The sequence below is a fragment of the Thunnus maccoyii genome, chromosome 18, assembly GCF_910596095.1.
Source record: "Thunnus maccoyii chromosome 18, fThuMac1.1, whole genome shotgun sequence".
NCBI classification, from domain to species: Eukaryota; Metazoa; Chordata; class Actinopteri; order Scombriformes; family Scombridae; genus Thunnus; species Thunnus maccoyii.
In genome coordinates, this window is record NC_056550.1 from 29,382,540 (window position 1) to 29,404,380 (window position 21,841).

The window sequence follows — 21,841 nt, forward strand, 5'->3', positions numbered from 1 at the left end:
CCTCAAATTACTTTAATCCACATTATCTGGATATTATTTACTGACAGTAATATGAATCTCACAACATGTAAAGAAAGAATGACGTCACCTTTTGTGGATGTTTAGGTTTTATTCTATAAACGTGCATTAAGCTCATCAAAGAAAACAGGCCTTAATATCTCAAAGAGCTCATTATGAGTAATTGTGAGATAAACACACACACATGTAGGATATACTGTATATTTATAATTAATATATATATCGATCTGAATGTTGTGCTAATGTTCATATTATTATTGTTTCGTACTGTACAAATATTTGGACAAATTGTATTTTGATGCTTTTGCAACATTGTTCTCAAACTTTCACGTCAATAAAGCCCGTTGTCATTGATCATTGACTGTATATAAAGATATTGATCATAGACTGTATATATAGATATTGATCAGACTGTATATAAAGATAATGATCATAGACTGTTTAAATATATTGATTATAGATTGTACACATAGATATCATCATAGATTGTACACATAGATATCAATCATAGACTGTATACATAGATATCGATCATAGGCTGTATATATAGATATCGATCAGTATCGCTTGGAGGCGCTGTTAGCCGGGAGCTAACCGCGGCTAACAGCGCGGAGAGAGGAACAAGGAAGCGGACGGCTCGCTGCGCTGCTCCGGAGCTAACGCGGGCTAACGGCTGCTAATATCCTCTCTAATGAGCGACCCAGGAGCATGCGACCTGATACGAAGAGGTGAGTGCACGCGGGTTTACCTGCCTGCTACAGCCGCGTGTTTGTTCACCTCCACCTGCCCGCGTGGTGTTTAACAGAAGGACAGATAATGAAAGAGGAAGCATACTGCACACAACAGCTAGCATGCTAACATGTTAGCGAGCGTTACGTACCTTTTCATATCCCAGGGGGTGGAGGGGTGTGTGTGTGTCATCTCACATACTTTAACCTTTTATTAATGATCTAAAGATGTTTACTGATGTGTTTGTGTTTGTCCGCCGCAGAGATATTTATGTGACTGTGACGTGTTAGCCGTTAGCTGTTAGCAGCTATCTCGCATCTTCATTATTCCTGGTTGCTAACTTGTGTTAGCTAGCTTTATGCTTTTGTAATATTTCTGTTCAATCTGACGATAAAAAGCCTCCATGTGGGCCGTCACAGATTAGTTTCTACATCATTCAGAAGCAGAATGCAGAGCAGGGAGTTTCTACACATGGATAATTGATTACACAATCAATGGCTAACGTTTAAAGGACGGTTTCACAATGTTTCGAGTCTGTCTGAGAACAACAGTCAGGAGCCCAAATGAACATTAAAGCTGTTATTCTTGCTGTAATCATTCCTCCTGTTCATACTGACCATTAGAAGATCCCTTCATAATGACCTTACAATGGAAGTGATGGAGGACAAAATCCACAGTCCTCCTTCTGTGCAAAACTGTATTTAAAAGTTTATCTGAAGCTAATATGAAGCTTCAGCGTCCAAATGAGTCAAATCAAGTAGATATCTTTCAACGTTACAGTCTTTTTAGTGCCAAAGTTCCTCTTTTTGTTACTATACTTCCACCTGCAGCTCAACAGGGAAACACTGTCCGAGGAAACACAAAGAGGGAATTTGATGCTAAAAAGACTGTAAATGTGTCAGATATCCACTTGATATGACTAACTCAGACTGCTGAAGCTGAATAGAAGCTTCACACACACTTTAAAATGCATTGAAAGCACATTTGAAGGATCTTTTAATATCCAGTATGAACAGGAGGAATGATTACAGACACCTGACTGCTGGTTTAACACACTGGGAACACTGGGAACTGATCCTTTAACTCCACAGTTTGCTCAGCTAGCTGCTGGTTTTTCTCTGCTTTGATTTAAGAAACACAAAAACATTAAACTACTTACAGAACATAAAGGTAAATGAATTATGTGCTGCAGAGAAAAGAGAAATTTAAAAAACAAACAGAAGATAAACAACAACAACATAAACAAGATAAAGCAGAAGTAAACAAAAACAGATGCGTCTGGTAGTTCACTCAGTATAAATGTGATTTTTATTAAGATCCAGCAGCTGTTAGAAGCTTGAACGTTGTTCATTTTTTGTTGTTTATGACTCCGGATCATAGAACACGGTGTAGTGTTGTCTCCATAGTAACTGAAGCCTCGCTGTGGTCCAACACACCCCCCGTCCAGCCGGAGCCGCTCGGTGTTTCACCAAATATGATGCTGACAGGAAGTCCAGTGACGTCACCACTAGACACTCAGACTAACTGTTGTTCTCTGCAGATTGAGTTTTAATGTCAGTCGCTGCAGTCGGTTCATCACTGTAGTCACATGACATATGTCATTGATGATCATTAACTGAGTGAATAAATAACAACAAGCATCTTTCTGGTGTTTTAATCCAGAATCTAACGGGCGGATCAATCTATTCTCATGATCAATTATCTGATTATTGTCTTTATTAGAGTCCAGCGTCCACAACCCACAACTGTTTCTCACTGAGAGATAGTTCATGGTTGCAGATGATCTGTTGATCCACTAATCGATTTCATTGATGAATCATTTCCTACTGGACAGATCAAATAGTGAATTCCTTCACAAACATGAATGTTATTTACTGTTTATGTTTTACTGTTTATCTGGTTTCAGCCTGATGAACTGATCCAGTCTCTCATTGACAGAAATGTTCTCAGAGAGTGAAAATCAGAAGCAGCAGACATGTTGATCTTAGAGGAAGTGAAACTGTTAGAGAGCAGCTGTGACACAAACACAGATGGAAAGATGAAATGTAAAACTGGAGCCGTGATGATGAGCAGAACGTCCAGTTTTTCTTCGTTATGTTATTTAAACTCTAAACGGAAACGAGTGTTTCTCTGATGAATGAATCTGCTCGCATCTGTTCCTGCGATGCTGTTAATAAGCATCAACAGTCACGCTGAAGGTTTCGAGCTCTTTACGAAGCTTTGCAGGAGGGATCAAAGATGAAAATGTTTGACCCAAACAAAGATGGCCGCCGGGTGAGGAAACAGGCTGCCGACGAGCTGGTATCCTCTGAGTCTCATTAACCGTCAACCTGCCTCTTGTGTCTCCGTGCAGCTGACTTGTTCGGGGATGTCGGGCAGTAAGGCGCTGGGCGGCGGGGCTGGCGGCGGGGCGAGGCGCAGGCGGACGCGGTGCCGGCGCTGCCAGGCCTGCATGAGGACCGAGTGTGGAGAGTGTCACTTCTGTAAGGACATGAAGAAGTTTGGAGGGCCCGGCCGGATGAAGCAGTCCTGCCTCCTGAGACAGTGCACGGCGGTGAGACGCACGCACGTGCACGCACACATGCACACACACACTGTAACACACACACTGTAACACACATACACACACACTGTAACACACACACTGTAACACACACACTGTAACACACATACACACACACTGTAACACACACACATTGTTACACACACACTGTAACACACACACTGTAACACACACACACTGTAACACACACACTGTAACACACACACATTGTAACACACATACACACACACTGTAACACACTGTAACACACACACTGTAACACACACACATTGTAACACACACACTGTAACACACACACACACACACACTGTAACACACACACATTGTAACACACACACTGTAACACACACACTGTAACACACATACACACACACTGTAACACACATACACACACACTGTAACACACACACTGTAACACACACACATTGTAACACACACACTGTAACACACATACACTATAACGCAGACACACACTGTAACACACACACACACACACAGTAACACACACACTGTAACACACATACACACACACTGTAACACACATACACTATAACACACACACACACGCAGGCACACACTGTAACACACACACTGTAACACACACACACACACGCAGGCACACACTGTAACACACACACACACACACACAGTAACACACACACTGTAACACACATACACACACACTGTAACACACATACACTATAACACACACACACGCAGGCACACACTGTAACACACACACTGTAACACACATACACACACACTGTAACACACATACACTATAACACACACACACGCAGGCACACACTGTAACACACACACTGTAACACACACACTGTAACACACACACACACACGCAGGCACACACTGTAACACACACACACACAGTAACACACACACTAACACACTGTAACACACATACACTATAACACACACACATGCAGACACACACTGTAACACATACACACACACACACTCACTGTAACACACACTGTAACACACACACACACTGTAACACAGACTGACTGTAACACACACACTCTGTAACACTCACTATAACACACACACTCACTAACATGTCCAAACATTGAAGGTGAGATCTTTGTGTGTGTGTGTTATAGTGTGTGTGTGTGTGTGTTATAGTGTGTGTGTGTGTGTATTACTGTGTGTGTGTGTGTGTGTGTGTTATAGTGTGGGTGTGTTACAGTGTGTGTGTGTGTGTGTTATAGTGTGTGTGTGTGTGTGTATTACTGTGTGTGTGTTATAGTGTGTGTGTGTGTGTGTGTGTTATAGTGTGTGTGTGTGTGTGTGTTATAGTGTGTGTGTGTGTGTGTGTATTACTGTGTGTGTGTTATAGTGTGTGTGTGTGTGTGTGTGTGTTATAGTGTGTGTGTGTGTGTGTGTGTTATAGTGTGTGTGTGTGTTATAGTGTGTGTGTGTGTATTACTGTGTGTGTGTGTATTACTGTGTGTGTGTTATAGTGTGTGTGTGTGTGTTATAGTGTGTGTGTGTGTGTGTGTGTGTTATAGTGTGTGTGTGTGTTATAGTGTGTGTGTGTGTGTTATAGTGTGTGTGTGTGTGGATTCTTTAAGTAGCATCAGCGGGGAGCCGGAGCCCAGCAGGCGCTGATGCTAGGTTACCGTGGTAACCAGAGATGGCTGCTGGCGCTGCGAGCGAGATTTGGCTTTGATCCATCGTCGTGGTTACACAAACCAACACACACACAGAGCCTGTCGATGTGCTGCTGCTCATCGTTTTACTATTATAGGTTTATTTATTGATTAATTTACTAAGTGATTAATTAATCAGTGGTTCTGGGAGGAGCAGCAGGTGGAGGAGGAAGAGGAGGGTGTGTTGGTGAAGAGGAGGAGGAGGATGCCCTCTGCTGGTCTCTCAGAGGAGCAGGAGGAAGATCTTCATCTTCTTCATTTGATTGTTTTAGTAAAAGCTGCTGTTACTTTAAATATTATAACTTATAACACGTCAAACAACAGTTTCCTTTCTTCTATATTTGTCTTCATGTTTGGATCCAAACCAACAAGGAACTGATCAAAGTTATTGATACATCTGATTCTATAAACTAATAAAACACGTCAGTGAGTCACATGAAGGACTGATGAAGATGAACTTAACTGTTCTTGCTTTTCCTGTTTCAAAAGTCCACACACCTGTCTCACCTGTCTCACCTGTCTCACCTGTGTGTGTGTGTGTGTGTGTGTGTGTGTGTGTGTGTGTGTGTGTGTGTGTGTGTGTGTGCAGCCGGTGTTGCCTCACACGGCGGTGTGTTTTGCGTGCGGCGAGGCGGGGAAGGAGGACACGGTGGACTCTGAGGAGGAGAAGTTCAGCCTGTCTCTGATGGAGTGCACCATCTGCAACGAAATTATCCACCCCAGCTGCCTCAAGGTGCGTCACACCTGCACTCACACACCTGAGCTCACTTTTATTTCCCTTTTTTTTTTTTTTTTTTAAATGTTTTGCTTCATAAACAAACATGAACAGTGTGATGAAGTTTAAAACTGTAACATCTGCAGAACATGTTGTGAAGATGCAGGTTGAGGATGAAGGTGTAATGATGATGAGGAGGATGTGGGTCACTGCAGCAGCGGAGAGAAAAAATATCGAATAAACGTTATGATTTTGATCAGAAAGACCCGTCGGCTGCGTCCTCGCCGTCGGCTGCGTCCTCGCCGTCGGCTGCGTCCTCGCCGTCGGCTGCGTCCTCGCCGTCGGCTGCAGCCCTGCTAGTGATTAGCAGCCGATAAACGACTGAAGTGTAAAATATTTCCCTCTGAAACGCAGCTTCATCCGTCGCTCGCTGTGTTTGTTCACGCCATCTGCTCCTTCAAACACGACCTCTCTTTCTTCTCCTCAACACAATCATCAGGACAGAAACGTACAGATTTTAGATCCCTGAGAATAAAAACTGAGAGAATAAAGAGAACAGTCATGAAGGAACATTTAAATCATCTTCTCTCTGTCGGACAAATACAAACGTTTCTGCACACAGTGAGAGAAGCTGAAGTCATGAAGTCATGCAGGTGAGTGCAGATGGATCTGTGTCACATTTCAATCACTGATCAATCTGCTGATTATTGTCTCTGTTAATCATCTACCAATTATCAGAAAATAGTGAGAAGGAGTCCAAGCTGACGACCAGCAAAGTATTCAGTTTATAATCTATCTTCTATCTTTATCTTCTGCTCATCAAAACATGAAGATAAACGAGTGAAGCAGAAACATGAAAACACTTCATTCTGTGGTTTTAAGCACCAGTGTTCAGGATTTAGTGGCATCTAGTGGTGAAGTTACAGATTGCAACCAACTGACCCCCCCCCCCCCCTCAGAAAGCTCCTCTCCAGAGCCAGTGTTTGGTTTGTCCGTTCTGGGCTACTGTAGAAACATGGCGGCTCTGTGGGAGAGGACCCGCCCCCTCTGCAGATATAAAGGCTCGTAATAAGGTAACAATCATTTCCAGGTGATTAAACACTAATTAAAACATTACTGATGAATATGCTGAGTCTGTTCTGCTAGACGCCACTAAACTGGTCACACTGGTCCTTTACAGCTGGTCGGTCAGTCTGCAGGTCGGAGGACTGACGGCGCCTCCCGCTGCTCAAAGGCTGAAACAGGTTTAATGTCAGATCCACAGGTCATGTGACCGCACCAGGCTGGACGATGAAAAGTTAAAACACTCGACCACAGTTTTGTACACTAGTTGATAAAGTTACTGACTCAGCAGGAAGTGAAGAAGTGTCCAGGCTGTGTGTGGTTCTTCCCCACGCTACTGAGCCTCCTGATTGTTAAATGAATATATTGTTAAATTGCTAATATGTCTTTATGTGTTTCTTCAACAATCATCCGATCCACCAAACACCAAACAAGAGTCAACGGCAGAATAAAAGCTGTTTGGCATCAGCAGCAGAGAAGATTTGGCAAATTTTTCATGGGCGCAACCCACATCCTCAGCTCTGCTGCTCGTCCCACAGACGCATGTTCCTTATAAATGTGACTCCATTTAAAAGGGAAATAAACCAATAAGCATCGTTACAACAAAGAAATAATCTACCAAACACACATTTCCTTCATTTTTAAGTTTATTTAAAGCTTTCCACAGTTCAACATGTCGGCCGTCTGGTGACGATATTCTGTAATGAAATAAAACAAACAGCAAATATCTGTTAACAACACACTCTGTTTTCAGAGAAGAACATTTAAAAAATGTGTTTTAAACTAAATAAAATGAAAAGCATTTTGATTTCTTGCTTCTGGATTGAACTGAAGCTCTGATTCACTCTGAGAGGAAATCAGATGTGTTGCAGGTTTAAATGCGGCGCAGGAAGACGTGTGTGTGTGTGTGTGTGTTACAGTCGGTACTGTTGTGTGTCTCTGCAGATGGGGAAAGCTGAAGGCATCATCAACGATGAGATCCCAAACTGCTGGGAGTGTCCAAAGTGCCACAAGGAGGGCAAGACCAGTAAGGTAAGACCGGTCCAGTACTTGAGGGTCCAGTTTAGTTTCCAGCATCGTGAGTCTGTATTAACCAGCGGCGTCTGATCCAGGACCAGGCCGACGGCTCGGGGAAGCGCAGGCTGGATAACGGGGAGGTCGGCCGCTGGAAGCTGACGGACGACCCGCCCCCGAAGAAGAAAGCCCCTCCCTCCCTGGAGGAGGGCGGGAGGACGGAGGGGGGGCACAAGAGGAAGAAGGAGAAGGAGCTTCCTCCAGACAGCGGACCCAAGAAGAAGGTGAACGTCGTGTTTCTGCTCTGAGACGCCACATAAACACGTAGAAATATTATAGCGTCGTGCAGCTGCTGGTCGAGGTCAGTCGTGTGTTGGTGAGCAGTGCAGAGCTCACGGTGCTCACAAACACAACCGTCACAACCTGTCTGTCTGTTTCTGGCACGACGTCATTTAAATACCTGCTGCAACAGATTAATGATTAAAATATAAATCATCTTAATGTGTCAGTGAATCAGTCTGCATTGATCTATAAATGATAAATCAATACATTCTTACTGTATGAAAAGCTTCAACAAACAGCTGATCAGAGTTTCTTCAATCAGTATGTATCAATGGAGCTCTGATACTACGAGTCGCCATGGCAACAAGTAAATAAAAGGCAGAGCCTCCATTTTTAATGCAGTGGATGTCAAGATATTAATAAAGTTTTATTCAGTGTCTGATAATTCATCATTTAACAGACTTCAATGTTATTAATGATGATAAAGTGGAATCAGGCTGCAGCTACATTACATACGGTTCGGTTGCCATGGTAACCGACCCAGAGTTTAGGTCACCATGGTAACTTTCACTCAACCTGAATCAGAGTCGTGGATGTTTCACTGTTAACCTTCGTTAAACTCTCTGATGTCACCGGGCTGCTCCAGTTTAACCACACACACCAGTACACAGGTCAGACTGGTGGTTAAACTCTCTGCAGACGTCGGTCAGCAGCTCATCAGCCTCTTTTATAACTTTCTTCTTAGTGAAAGTAGCGTCTCGTGTTTTCTCCTTGACACACGTCGTAGTGTAACATTAATTAAACCGTGACGAGGTGAGCTCGTTAAAGTTCCTGCTGAATCAGCTTCTTTGTTTTATTTCTATGGTTGCTATAGTAACTGATGCTGATCTGTGGTGATGTGTGTGTTCATGTCGTGACTCTGAACCAACCCCCCGTCCGTCATCACGTTTAACTGTGATTGGCTCGGCTGTTTCAGAGCTATGAGAGCAGTGATGTGATTGGCTGAGAGAGTATTTATTAATCAGCTGATCTATATTCACCTTCATCCAGCCGCTGCTGCACAGACGTGAACCAGCAGCAGCAGCAGGTTTTTGTGCTGATTAAACGGCTCCAGGTCTTATTATATTTATTTAATATGAGTTATATGATCTCATGAACTGTGACTCACAGCTCGCTGTTTCTTTCCAGATGAAGGGCGCACACGAAAAACGCCTCAAAAAGGTACGAAGCTTTCATTAAAACTTTATTTAAAACATTTATTCAAGTGAACTGAAGTTGAAATAAACATTAAACACAAAGATGAGCCTGTAATTAATTACTACACTTAGTTTCACTGTAATTAACTATAAAAGATGAAATAAAAACAACACAAACACAGAACAGATGATATTTATCATGTGACTCTTCTGCTCCATCAGAAACCCAAACAGGAGGCGGTGGAGTCCAACGGTCCCACCTCCTCAGCTGGAGGAGGAGCCGGAGGACTGCAGGGCTCCTCTACCTCCTCCTCTTCGTCCTCTCAGCCCGGGGGAGGAGGCGGGGGAGGAGGAGGCGGAGGTGCGGGGGGGACGTCGAGTGCAGACCAGCGTTCCCATCACAGAGAGAAACTGGAGCGCTTTAAGAGGATGTGTCTGCTGGAGCGCCGGCCCGAGTCCTCGTCCTCCTCCTCCTCCAGCTCCGAGTCCGACTCCGAGTCCGACTCTGACGACTCCCTGCGAGGGGAGCAGGGGGGAGGAGGCTCCTCGCCGTCCTCCTCCTCGCCGGCCCCGCCTCCTCCCGTCGTCTACGGCAACAGCAGCGGGAGCCGGGCGGAGAGGGAGAGGAGTCGCAGCGAGCGGGAGAGAGAGAGGGAGAGGGAGCGGCGGCTGGCCGAGCTGGGTTTCAGCGCCAGCGAGGAGTCGGAGGGGGAGGGAGGGAGGGGGGAGGAGGAAGAGCGGGAAGAGGAGCAGGCGGCGGACAAGGCCCGGCGGAGAGGAGGGGAGGCGGGGCTTCTGCCACGCGGACGGAAAGGAGCAATGATGGACGCGGAGGAGGAGGACACGCCCACCTCAGACAGGACCAGGAAAAACTCCACCTCCCTCCCCCCGCCGTCCCCTCTCTCCTCCAATCAGATGCCTCCGTCCTCGCAGCACGACGGCTTCACGGGGAAGCAGCGCAGCAACGGGCAGGAGGCGCGAAACGGACGGACACGGGGAGGAACAGGAGGGGGCAGGGAGGGGGGCGAGAAGGAGAACGCCAGCGGTGTTCTGACCAATCACAGACACGGCGGGGGAGGAGGGGGCGGGACTAAAGGCAGCCGCGGCAACAAGATCCGTAGCAACAGTAAGAACCAGACGTCCGGCTCCAGGAACATCACCTCCTCCTCGTCCTCCTCCATCCCCACCTCCAACGGGGGAGGAGGAGGAGGGGGAGGTACGGGGGCGGGCGGCCTGCTGATGTCAGCGATGGCGGCGTCGCCGTGCTCCCAGCCTTCCCGCCTCGCTCCGCGCTCTCAGATGATGAAGCGCAGCCCGCCGGCCGTGCCGTCGCCGCCGCGGCCCGTCCAGATGGAGAGACACCTGGTGCGTCCTCCGCCCGCCTGCCCCGAGCCGTCCTGCCTGCCGCTGGACTCCGGCTCCTCCCACATCATGACGCGTGACGTGTGGCTCAGAGTCTTCACGCACCTCAGCCAGAGAGAGCTGTGCGTCTGCATGAGAGTGTGTCGCACCTGGAGCCGCTGGTGAGTCCCTCAACTTCACCACAAGTTATTGACGGAGCCGGTTTGATCGTTTGGTAATCAGACTGATCGGTTGTCGGTCCGCCGCCGGTTGAAACTGATGGATTACCGAGAAATTGTGTCAGTACAGACGACAGTGTGTCAGTTAATGTGCAGTACAGACGACAGTGTGTCAGTAAATGTGCAGTACAGACGACAGTGTGTCAGTTAATGTGCAGTACAGACGACAGCGTGTCAGTTAATGTGCAGTACAGACGACAGCGTGTCAGTAAATGTGCAGTACAGACGACAGCGTGTCAGTTAATGTGCAGTACAGACTACAATGTGTCAGTAAATGTGCAGTACAGACTACAATGTGTCAGTTAATGTGCAGTACAGACTACAATGTGTCAGTTAATGTGCAGTACAGACTACAATGTGTCAGTTAATGTGCAGTACAGACTACAGCGTGTCAGTAAATGTGCAGTACAGACTACAATGTGTCAGTTAATGTGCAGTACAGACTACAATGTGTCAGTTAATGTGCAGTACAGACTATAGTGTGTCAGTAAATGTGCAGTACAGACTACAATGTGTCAGTAAATGTGCAGTACAGACTACAGTGTGTCAGTAAATGTGCAGTACAGACTACAATGTGTCAGTAAATGTGCAGTACAGACTACAATGTGTCAGTTAATGTGCAGTACAGACTACAATGTGTCAGTTAATGTGCAGTACAGACGACAGTGTGTCAGTTAATGTGCAGTACAGACGACAGTGTGTCAGTTAATGTGCAGTACAGACGACAGCGTGTCAGTTAATGTGCAGTACAGACGACAGCGTGTCAGTAAATGTGCAGTACAGACGACAGCGTGTCAGTAAATGTGCAGTACAGACGACAGCGTGTCAGTTAATGTGCAGTACAGACTACAATGTGTCAGTAAATGTGCAGTACAGACTACAATGTGTCAGTTAATGTGCAGTACAGACTACAATGTGTCAGTTAATGTGCAGTACAGACTACAATGTGTCAGTTAATGTGCAGTACAGACTACAGCGTGTCAGTAAATGTGCAGTACAGACTACAATGTGTCAGTTAATGTGCAGTACAGACTACAGCGTGTCAGTAAATGTGCAGTACAGACTACAATGTGTCAGTTAATGTGCAGTACAGACTACAATGTGTCAGTAAATGTGCAGTACAGACTACAATGTGTCAGTTAATGTGCAGTACAGACTATAGTGTGTCAGTAAATGTGCAGTACAGACTACAATGTGTCAGTAAATGTGCAGTACAGACTACAGTGTGTCAGTTAATGTGCAGTACAGACTACAGTGTGTCAGTTAATGTGCAGTACAGACTACAGTGTGTCAGTTGATGTGCAGTACAGACTACAATGTGTCAGTAAATGTGCAGTACAGACTACAATGTGTCAGTAAATGTGCAGTACAGACTACAATGTGTCAGTTAATGTGCAGTACAGACGACAGCGTGTCAGTAAATGTGCAGTACAGACTACAATGTGTCAGTAAATGTGCAGTACAGACTACAATGTGTCAGTTAATGTGCAGTACAGACGACAGCGTGTCAGTAAATGTGCAGTACAGACTACAATGTGTCAGTAAATGTGCAGTACAGACTACAGCGTGTCAGTTAATGTGCAGTACAGACGACAGCGTGTCAGTAAATGTGCAGTACAGACTACAATGTGTCAGTAAATGTGCAGTACAGACTACAATGTGTCAGTTAATGTGCAGTACAGACGACAGCGTGTCAGTAAATGTGCAGTACAGACTACAATGTGTCAGTAAATGTGCAGTACAGACTACAGCGTGTCAGTTAATGTGCAGTACAGACTACAGCGTGTCAGTTAATGTGCAGTACAGACTACAGCGTGTCAGTTAATGTGCAGTACAGACGACAGCGTGTCAGTTAATAAATGCTGCAGCTTGTCTCGTCTGTTGTTTCCCCAACAGCTGGAAAAGTGAAGGTGTTAGCTCTGAAGTTAGCATCAACGGGTTAGCCTAGCCTGATGACGCTAAACAGAGAAAGAGAGAAATGAGGCTGCTCATCTTATATAATAATTATTAACTTTATTACCACAAATATACAGAACAGCCAATAAACATGCAGAACCTGAGCTGATTGTAGTTGTTGCAAATAATACTGATGAGGCCTTCATACATGTCGTAAAGGCCTTTGTTCTACCAGTGTTATCTCTGTGACCTATGAACCTGTTCACACACACACACACACACACACACAGGACCAATTAGAGTTTTAGAGCTGTGTGTGTGTGTGTGTGTGTGTGTGTGTGTGTGTGTGTGTCAGCAGGTTCATAGGTCACAGTGATAACACTGGTAGAACAAAGGCCTTTACGACATGTATGAAGGCATCAGGATCATGTGAACATGCTGTAATGATGTCATACAACACACCTGCTAGTTGAGATCTCAGTGTTCAGTATCTTTATCTACACTGACATCTGTTGCCGTTAGCCGTCCAAGATGGTGGCCCTGCTCAACCAATTATATTTAGGGATACAGTGGCGACTGACTCCGCCCACCAGTGGCGAGCAGCAGAGCAGTGATGGGAGTTCAAATAAGTCAAGATCTCCTTCAGATTCTGCACGTGCTCAGTGCAGTTTTCTCCTCACAAGACACTGCTCACGTGAGCAGATACTCTGTGCACGAGTGCTGTGAAAGCTAATAATAATAATAATAATAATTATAATTATAATTATAATAATAATAATAATTATTATTATTATTATAATTATAAGTATAATAATAATAATAATAATAATAATAATAATAATGATAATAATAATAGTGAGGATCTGCTGCTTTTCTTGGACTTGTGATGTTTTCAGTGTTTTCTGGTGTTTGAAAGACCAAAAGATGAATCCAGAAATGAATAACCAGTCATCATTAATTGCCTCTAGAGGCAATGATTAGGTGATTAATTAATTAGTTGATCAGAAGATTAATCAGCAACTATTTTGATCATTTAATAATCATTTTAAGGAAAAATCCCTCAGAAATTTCTGATTGTAGCTTTTCAAATGTGACGATTTGAAGCCTGAATGTTTTATATCCAACTGTTGATCAGACGTCACCTTTATGAAATTAAATTTTTTAAAAGAAAGAACTAAAAGAACTTCTGCTGTGTTACATCATACATAACAGTGCCGATCAGTTTTATATCAAAATAAAAATGTAATTTTCAAATTGCACAAACTGTGATTTTTACTCTGTTGGTTTTGTAGAAGAAGAGATCCTACTCTGTTAGTCTGATGCTTGTACAAGATAAGGAACAGGATTCTTCACCAGCAGAGTGATGAGTCTGTCCCCACATACAGGATCTATGTAGAAACATATAGATTAGAGATTATGTTTGTTACAATCATGTAGTTTAATTAATGGAAGATAATGACAGTAGAGACGGAGCTGTGGATGAGTAGAAGACTCTGAAGATGGTTGTTTCTGTCCTGCAGGTGTTGTGACAAAAGGTTGTGGACTCAGATCGACCTGAGCCGGCAGCGCTCCATCACCCCCCCCATGCTGAGTGGTATAATCCGCCGGCAGCCCGTCTCCCTCAACCTGGGCTATACCAACATCTCCAAGAAACAGCTGATGTGGCTCATCAACCGCCTGCAAGGTAACCACACAGGGAGTCTCACCTGATTCACCTGTCAGTCTCACCTCTGTCACCTGTCAGTCTCACCTGTCACCTGTCAGTCTCACCTCTGTCACCTGTCAGTCTCACCTGTCAGTCTCACCTGACTTACCTGTCAGTCTCACCTCTGTCACCTGTCAGTCTCACCTGTCAGTCTCACCTGTCAGTCTCACCTCTGTCACCTGTCAGTCTCGCCTGTCAGTCTCACCTGACTTACCTGTCAGTCTCACCTCTGTCACCTGTCAGTCTCACCTGTCAGTCTCACCTGTCAGTCTCACCTGTCACCTGTCAGTCTCACCTGTCAGTCTCACCTGACTTACCTGTCAGTCTCACCTCTGTCACCTGTCAGTCTCACCTGTCAGTCTCACCTGTCAGTCTCACCTGTCACCTGTCAGTCTCACCTGTCAGTCTCACCTGTCACCTGTCAGTCTCACCTGTCAGTCTCGCCTGTCAGTCTCGCCTGTCAGTCTCACCTGTCAGTCTCACCTGTCAGTCTCACCTCTGTCACCTGTCAGTCTCACCTCTGTCACCTGTCAGTCTCACCTGTCAGTCTCACCTGTCAGTCTCACCTGTCAGTCTCACCTCTGTCACCTGTCAGTCTCACCTGTCAGTCTCACCTGTCAGTCTCACCTGTCACCTGTCAGTCTCACCTGTCAGTCTCGCCTGTCAGTCTCACCTCTGTCACCTGTCAGTCTCACCTGTCAGTCTCACCTGTCAGTCTCGCCTGTCAGTCTCGCCTGTCAGTCTCACCTGTCACCTGTCAGTCTCACCTGTCAGTCTCGCCTGTCAGTCTCACCTGTCACCTGTCAGTCTCGCCTGTCAGTCTCGCCTGTCAGTCTCACCTGTCACCTGTCAGTCTCACCTGTCAGTCTCACCTGTCAGTCTCACCTGTCACCTGTCAGTCTCACCTGTCACCTGTCAGTCTCACCTGTCGCCTGTCAGTCTCACCTGTCAGTCTCACCTGTGTTGTTCAGGTCTGTTGGAGCTGAACGTGTCGGGCTGTTCGTGGCCGGCGGTCTCGGCTCTGTGTCAGGCCGTCTGTCCCTGTCTGAGGCTGCTGGATCTCAGCAGAGTGGAGGACCTGAAAGACTCCCACCTGAGAGAGCTGCTGGCCCCCCCACCTGACACCAGGACAGGTGAGACCTCCCTTAGAAACACTTCTAGAGGATCAGATTTAGTGTTTAGTTTCAAAGAGCTTCCTGGAACTTGTTCTGGCTAATATGTTCAATTTATTTAAAATACCTTTAATCTTCATTACAGTCCTTAAGAGTTTAAATTGTATAAACAAAACAAAACCTTAAAGCTGACAACATAACGATAAGATGAGTCTGCTGTGATGCTGCTCGATGCACAAACCATTAATTTAAGTTTGGATGTAGACCTTTTAATTTGAAGGGTTAATGTACTAATTGTAATAACCTATAATAAGCTGTTTAAAGGAGTAATCTGCACCATTTTAAGTCTTCTTAAGAGTTAAAAAACCTTCAAATTGACCAAATGACATGAAAACCTTAATTTGTCATGCGAGTTTGTTTTAATCTTTGTTTTTTAATATCTCATCATTCAGTAATTTATCCATTAATCAACCCCAAACTAGTGATGAACCCTTACATTTACATCTGAACTGAAACATTAAATACTTTTTAGCAAACGAATGAAGGGATTCCAGTAACGTTTATAATAAACGGAGGGAAAGTGATTGATCACTTTGAGTAAGAGGTGTCAGGTGTTTTTAGGGATCAATTACAGATGAATTTCAGGGTATTTTAGGGATCGTTGTCCTTCAGATGAAACCGGTTCATTATCTTTTCTCCTGCCTGTTTTCTGCTCTGTGATTGGCCGATCAGCCCACGGTGAAACCAGAGTGGGGCGTTTCCAGAACGTGACGGAGCTGCGATTGGCCGGTTTGGACCTGACGGAAGCGTCGTCCCGCCTGTTGGTGCGTTACGTTCCTCGTCTGGCCAAGTTGGACCTGAGTCAGTGCGGAAACATCACGGACCAGACGATCCAGACCCTGACGTCCCCCATCTCCCCCCTGAGAGAGAGCCTGACCCACATCAACCTGGCAGGTAAACACCGGTCCACGTCAACAACAGTCGACACATTTCTGTCTAATCAACTTAAATCAGCTGTTGAGTGTTTGAATGTCAGATGTTGCTTTTCTCTATGAAGTCTGATACAATTAGAGAGATTTATAAGCTTCCTTGACGGACCCATAACAAAGATCTAATGTCTTCTCCTGCCTGGTTGGACGGAGACGTATCAGTAAAACGGAGACGTGGTTCAAATCAGCCAACATGAAGTTTGGTGCATGAGGTGAAATCCACTGCAGTTCTTTTTATAAACAGTTGTGAAGTTGTGGGAACTGTGTGGGCAGGTCAGATAACAGATCAACATCTGGTGGACAGATGTGTTCTCAGAGCTCCAGTATGGTTTAACATAGAAACACAGCTCACCACCTCCAGTTCCTCACTTCAGCCTCTCCATCCAGATGAAACAGATCCAGAACCTGGTCCTGGTCCATGTCCTGGTCCTGGTCCATGTCCTGGTCCTGGTCCATGTCCTGGTCCATGTCCTGGTCCATGTCCTGGTCCATGTCCTGGTCCATGTCCTGGTCCATGTCCTGGTCCTGGTCCTGGTCCATGTCCTGGTCCTGGTCCTGGTCCATGTCCTGGTCCATGTCCTGGTCCTGGTCCTGGTCCAGGTCCAGGTCCATGTCCTGGTTCATGTCCTGGTCCATGTCCAGGTCCATGTCCTGGTTCATGTCCTGGTTCATGTCCTGGTTCATGTCCAGGTCCATGTCCTGGTCCTGGTCCATGTCCTGGTTGCACTTAAACCTGCTTTTGTTTCTGGTGCTTTAGATGTTACAGTAATAATAAGGTGCTGCAGGTGTTGCAGGTGTTTCAGGTGCTGCAGGTGTTTCAGGTGCTGCAGGTGTTTCAGGTGCTGCAGGTGTTTCAGGTGTTGCAGGTGTTTCAGGTGCTGCAGGTGTTTCAGGTGTTTCAGGTGTTGCAGGTGTTGCAGGTGCTGCAGGTGTTTCAGGTGTTTCAGGTGTTGCAGGTGTTGCAGGTGTTGCAGGTGTTTCAGGTGCTGCAGGTGTTTCAGGTGTTGCAGGTGTTTCAGGTGCTGCAGGTGTTTCAGGTGTTGCAGGTGTTTCAGGTGCTGCAGGTGTTTCAGGTGTTGCAGGTGTTTCAGGTGCTGCAGGTGTTTCAGGTGTTTCAGGTGTTTCAGGTGTTGCAGGTGTTGCAGGTGTTTCAGGTGTTGCAGGTGTTGCAGGTGTTGCAGGTGTTGCAGGTGTTGCAGGTGTTTCAGGTGTTGCAGGTGTTTCAGGTGCTGCAGGTGTTTCAGGTGTTTCAGGTGTTGCAGGTGTTTCAGGTGTTTCAGGTGTTTCAGGTGTTTCAGGTGCTGCAGGTGTTGCAGGTGTTGCAGGTGTTGCAGGTGTTGCAGGTGCTGCAGGTGTTGCAGGTGTTGCAGGTGTTGCAGGTGCTGCAGGTGTTGCAGGTGTTTCAGGTGCTGCAGGTGTTTCAGGTGTTGCAGGTGTTGCAGGTGCTGCAGGTGTTGCAGGTGCTGCAGGTGCTGCAGGTGCTGCAGGTGTTTCAGGTGTTTCAGGTGTTTCAGGTGTTGCAGGTGCTGCAGGTGTTGCAGGTGCTGCAGGTGCTGCAGGTGCTGCAGGTGCTGCAGGTGCTGCAGGTGTTTCAGGTGTTTCAGGTGTTGCAGGTGCTGCAGGTGCTGCAGGTGTTTCAGGTGTTTCAGGTGTTTCAGGTGCTGCAGGTGTTTCAGGTGTTTCAGGTGTTGCAGGTGCTGCAGGTGTTTCAGGTGTTTCAGGTGTTGCAGGTGCTGCAGGTGTTGCAGGTGTTGCAGGTGCTGCAGGTGCTGCAGGTGCTGCAGGTGCTGCAGGTGTTTCAGTCTCTCTCTCTCTCTGTGTGTTTCAGGTTGTGTGAAGGTGACGGAGCAGTGCGTCCCGTTGCTGCGTCGCTGCACCTCCCTGCAGATGGCGGACCTGCGCTCCTGCTCCCTCCTCTCCTCTGAGATCGGACAGCTCCTCTCCTTCCCCACCCACACCTCCTCCTCCTCTTCCTCCTCCACCACCACCTCCTCCTCATCTTCCTCTTCTTCTGCCACCACAACCACCACCACCACCACCACGGTCGCTGCTTCCTCCTCCACGTCCGCGTCCTCCTCCTCCTCCTCCTCCTGTCCTCCTGAAGACAGAACGCTGCTAAAGAACAGCTAAAGCGCTCCATGATGACGTGACACTTGAGTTTCAAGGCTTACAAGCCCCGCCTCCCGCCTCGTTACACTACAGACAGGTGAGGAAGAGGAGGAGGAGGGACCTGTGCAACATTTCTCCTGATAAAGTGTTTGAGGAAAAAGCGACCACAGTAGAAGAAGAAGAGGAGGAAGAGGAGGTGGAGGAGAGACGTATTTTGGGAAAGTTGTCGGTAATAGTTGAGTAAAAATAGAAACCCTGAGCATGTACATATTTGTTCTCTGTACAATTTTGGGTGTGTGTATATACTGTATCTGTAGTTTACTGTAAATGACCCTTCACCCCCACCTCCCCTCCTCCCTCCTCTCCTTCTATCCTTCCTTCCTTCCTTCTTTCCTCCTTCCTTCCACCTGACAACCAATCATCATGCCAGGCGTCTACCTGCTCATCAGTAGCTGCAGAACGAGGGAAACGAGGAAAGACTTGTAGCTTTTTCACCTTTTCATCCACAGTCTGACTTTTCTTTAAATTGTTTTGTCTCATCAGGAGTAAAATCAGACCGACGTGGAGTTGTTGGAAGGTTGGAGCTACGCTAGCAGTTTCCCTCCGCTTACAGTCTTTGTGCTAAGCTAGGCTAACCACCTCCATCCTCTCCTCTGACTCTGGAGGAGTCGAGACTCGTTCTGTCGCTCTAAAAACGCTTCTTTCCTGTTTTGAAGTCTGGAATTAGATTAGTGGTTTAAAACGTGAGGAACAGATGAAATATCTTTTATGCTTCAGCTGATTCGGGATCAGATCTTCACGTTCAGGTTGTTTATCTCAGATGAAGCAGCAGGAAGCGTCACAGAGGTTTCAGAGAGCCGACGACGTTTCCTGACGAGTCTTGTATTGAGCTTTAAAAGCGTCGGAGCAGCAGGTTTGAGACGATCTTTATCTGATCTGCTGGTTATCTTCTCAATAAATCAATATTCAGTTTATTGTCACATGACAAAGAAAAACAGCAAACTGTCACATCTGAGAAGCTGGAATTAATTAATCAACTCGTCTCTGCAGCAGCGTTTCACGTGTCGAAGCGAACGTGACGTCAGCTGTTCTCTGCGATGACATCACGCTGCGTTCACGTCATATCGGAGTTAATAGTGTTTAACTTAGTGTTTAGCTAATACTATTTAACAACCAGACAGTCGGTAAATAAACTTAAACTTAAAGGATAAAGTTTCACGTTGTATTTAAACTCGTGAACACAAACAAAGATGGAGGCCGGCGGCGTCGAGCAGGAAGCAGATAAACGTAGAAACAGACGCTGGTGGGATTAATGTGTGTGTGAAGGAGAACAGTGTTAAACGTGATCGTAGAGACTCGGAGCAGCGTCGTTCAGACAAAGACGAGTCAGATCACGTCGCCGGATGTCAGTCGACAGGAAGTGACGAGGTTTATTTCCTCCCGTCACTCAACTGTAAATCGTCTCGTTCCTCCAGAGTCAGACAGCAGCGTGGTTAGCCTAGCTTAGCGTGGTTAGCCTAGCTTAGCACAAAGACTGGAAGCAGATGGAAACTGTTAGCCAGAGCTGAAGACAACTGAAATATATTAAAGGCTCTTAAATGTGTTTTCATCTTAAAAGCTGAATCTGATCAGGATTTGAAGGTAATTGATGGATAATTAATGGATTTGAATATATTAAAGAGGTTTTATTGTGATTGGATGGATGAAGCGGTGGCTTCACTTTCTTTCCTTTGGTTAATATTGAAGTGATATTAAGTTAAAGGGGTTTTTATCTTCTGTATCTTTACATATCTGTCAGGAATTCAGTTTAAACAGTTAAATTCACCAAATAATATTAAAGCCACCTTAAAACCCTTTAAATTAATAAATAGTCCTTTAAAAACCCCTTAAACTCCATTCAGATACTTGAATATATTCCAGTCTGTTAATTATCCCGTTAAAGCTTCATTATTAACGCTGAATGAACAGCTTCAGTTCATCAAACCTGTAAACGTGCAGCAGTCTGAAGGTGATGCAGCTAGGCTAACAGTTTCCCTCCGCTTCCAGTCTTTGTGCTAAGCTAGGCTAAACAGACCTGAATCTTCCAAACAAACATAATCTGTAAAAATGTGCGACTGTTCCTTTAAGCGGCCGACTGACTGACTGACTGACTGACTGACTGACTGACTGACTGACGGCTGTTTGTTCAGTATTCTGTGAAAACAGCACTTTGTTTCCTCGGCAGCGTCGCAGGTGAAGTTTGGTCAGTTGTGGTTTTTGGTTTGAGGTGTTTTTTTTTTCCGTCATGTTTCCCGTCTGTTGCTGCGTGTGTGTGTGTGTGTGTGTGTGTGTGTGTGTGTGTGTGTGTGTGTGTGTGTGTGTGTGTGTGTGTGTGTGTGTGTGTGTGTGTGTGTGTGTGAGATCAGACCGACAGCGCTGGGTGTGTTCGAAACTGAGCCTCAATGTCTTCAACGTTCGCCTCAATCACTCATCTTCCCCTCTTTGTGTTTCTGACATCTGCTCCCTCCGCCTGTGTTCGTCACCTCTGATCAGACGTGATCGATCATGTTTTTTCTCAGGAGTAACTTTTCTTTTCTTTGTTTTTTTTTCTTTAATCCAGGTGTTAAATTATTTTTTTGTGCCACAGCAGCACTCCAGTCCAGTCCAAACTGAGACATTCCTGCTCCGTAGTTTCATCTTTCACTCCTTCCTCTGTTTGTTTGTTTCTATTCGCTGCATCGTTCAGATCACATGACTTCAGTTAGAATCTGTTTCCTGTTGAAGCCCGTTTCTGCCTCCAAATCAGAAAGTTAGAAATGAGAAAAAAGGAAAAGAACTGATGATCAATTATGAGAAACTAAATCGTTACGACTTCTTGTATCTTGATTTCTATAATAATCATCGACAGCTCGTTAACGTATCTGATCATCTGACTTCCTGTTGCATCATAATCTCTGTTCACTATCTGCTGATTTATTATCTTCTTCTTCTCATTTTGAAAAGTCATTTTTTTAAAATCTTGATCTCGGTAAATTAAAATTATATCTCCTAATCCTGACGTCTAAAAAGCCATAATTTCATCTTGAATTATCTCATAACTCGACTTTAAGAAGTAAAACATTAGATTTACTGTCATGATCTTGACTTTAGTGAATGAAGATGAAGAGATTATATCTCATAATCCTGATTTAGTTTTTCATAATCTCGAGTGTTTTCATCTCT

General features: G+C 45.5%; 1 protein-coding gene across 1 annotated transcript; it reads left to right on the top strand.

Moving 5' to 3' along the window:
* Nucleotides 1-572: 572 nt before the first annotated feature.
* zgc:158376 (uncharacterized protein LOC100101643 homolog) lies at nt 573-18,906 on the top strand. The gene is made up of 11 exons (XM_042394052.1): nt 573-746; nt 3,101-3,301; nt 5,570-5,713; nt 7,703-7,789; nt 7,870-8,055; nt 9,242-9,274; nt 9,472-10,772; nt 14,246-14,409; nt 15,402-15,563; nt 16,275-16,496; nt 18,360-18,906. Exons 2-11 carry the CDS (start codon nt 3,116-3,118, stop codon nt 18,659-18,661), a joined length of 2,787 nt encoding a protein of 928 aa, XP_042249986.1. The 5' UTR covers nt 573-746; nt 3,101-3,115; the 3' UTR covers nt 18,662-18,906.
* The last annotated feature ends 2,935 nt before the right edge of the window (nt 18,907-21,841 follow it).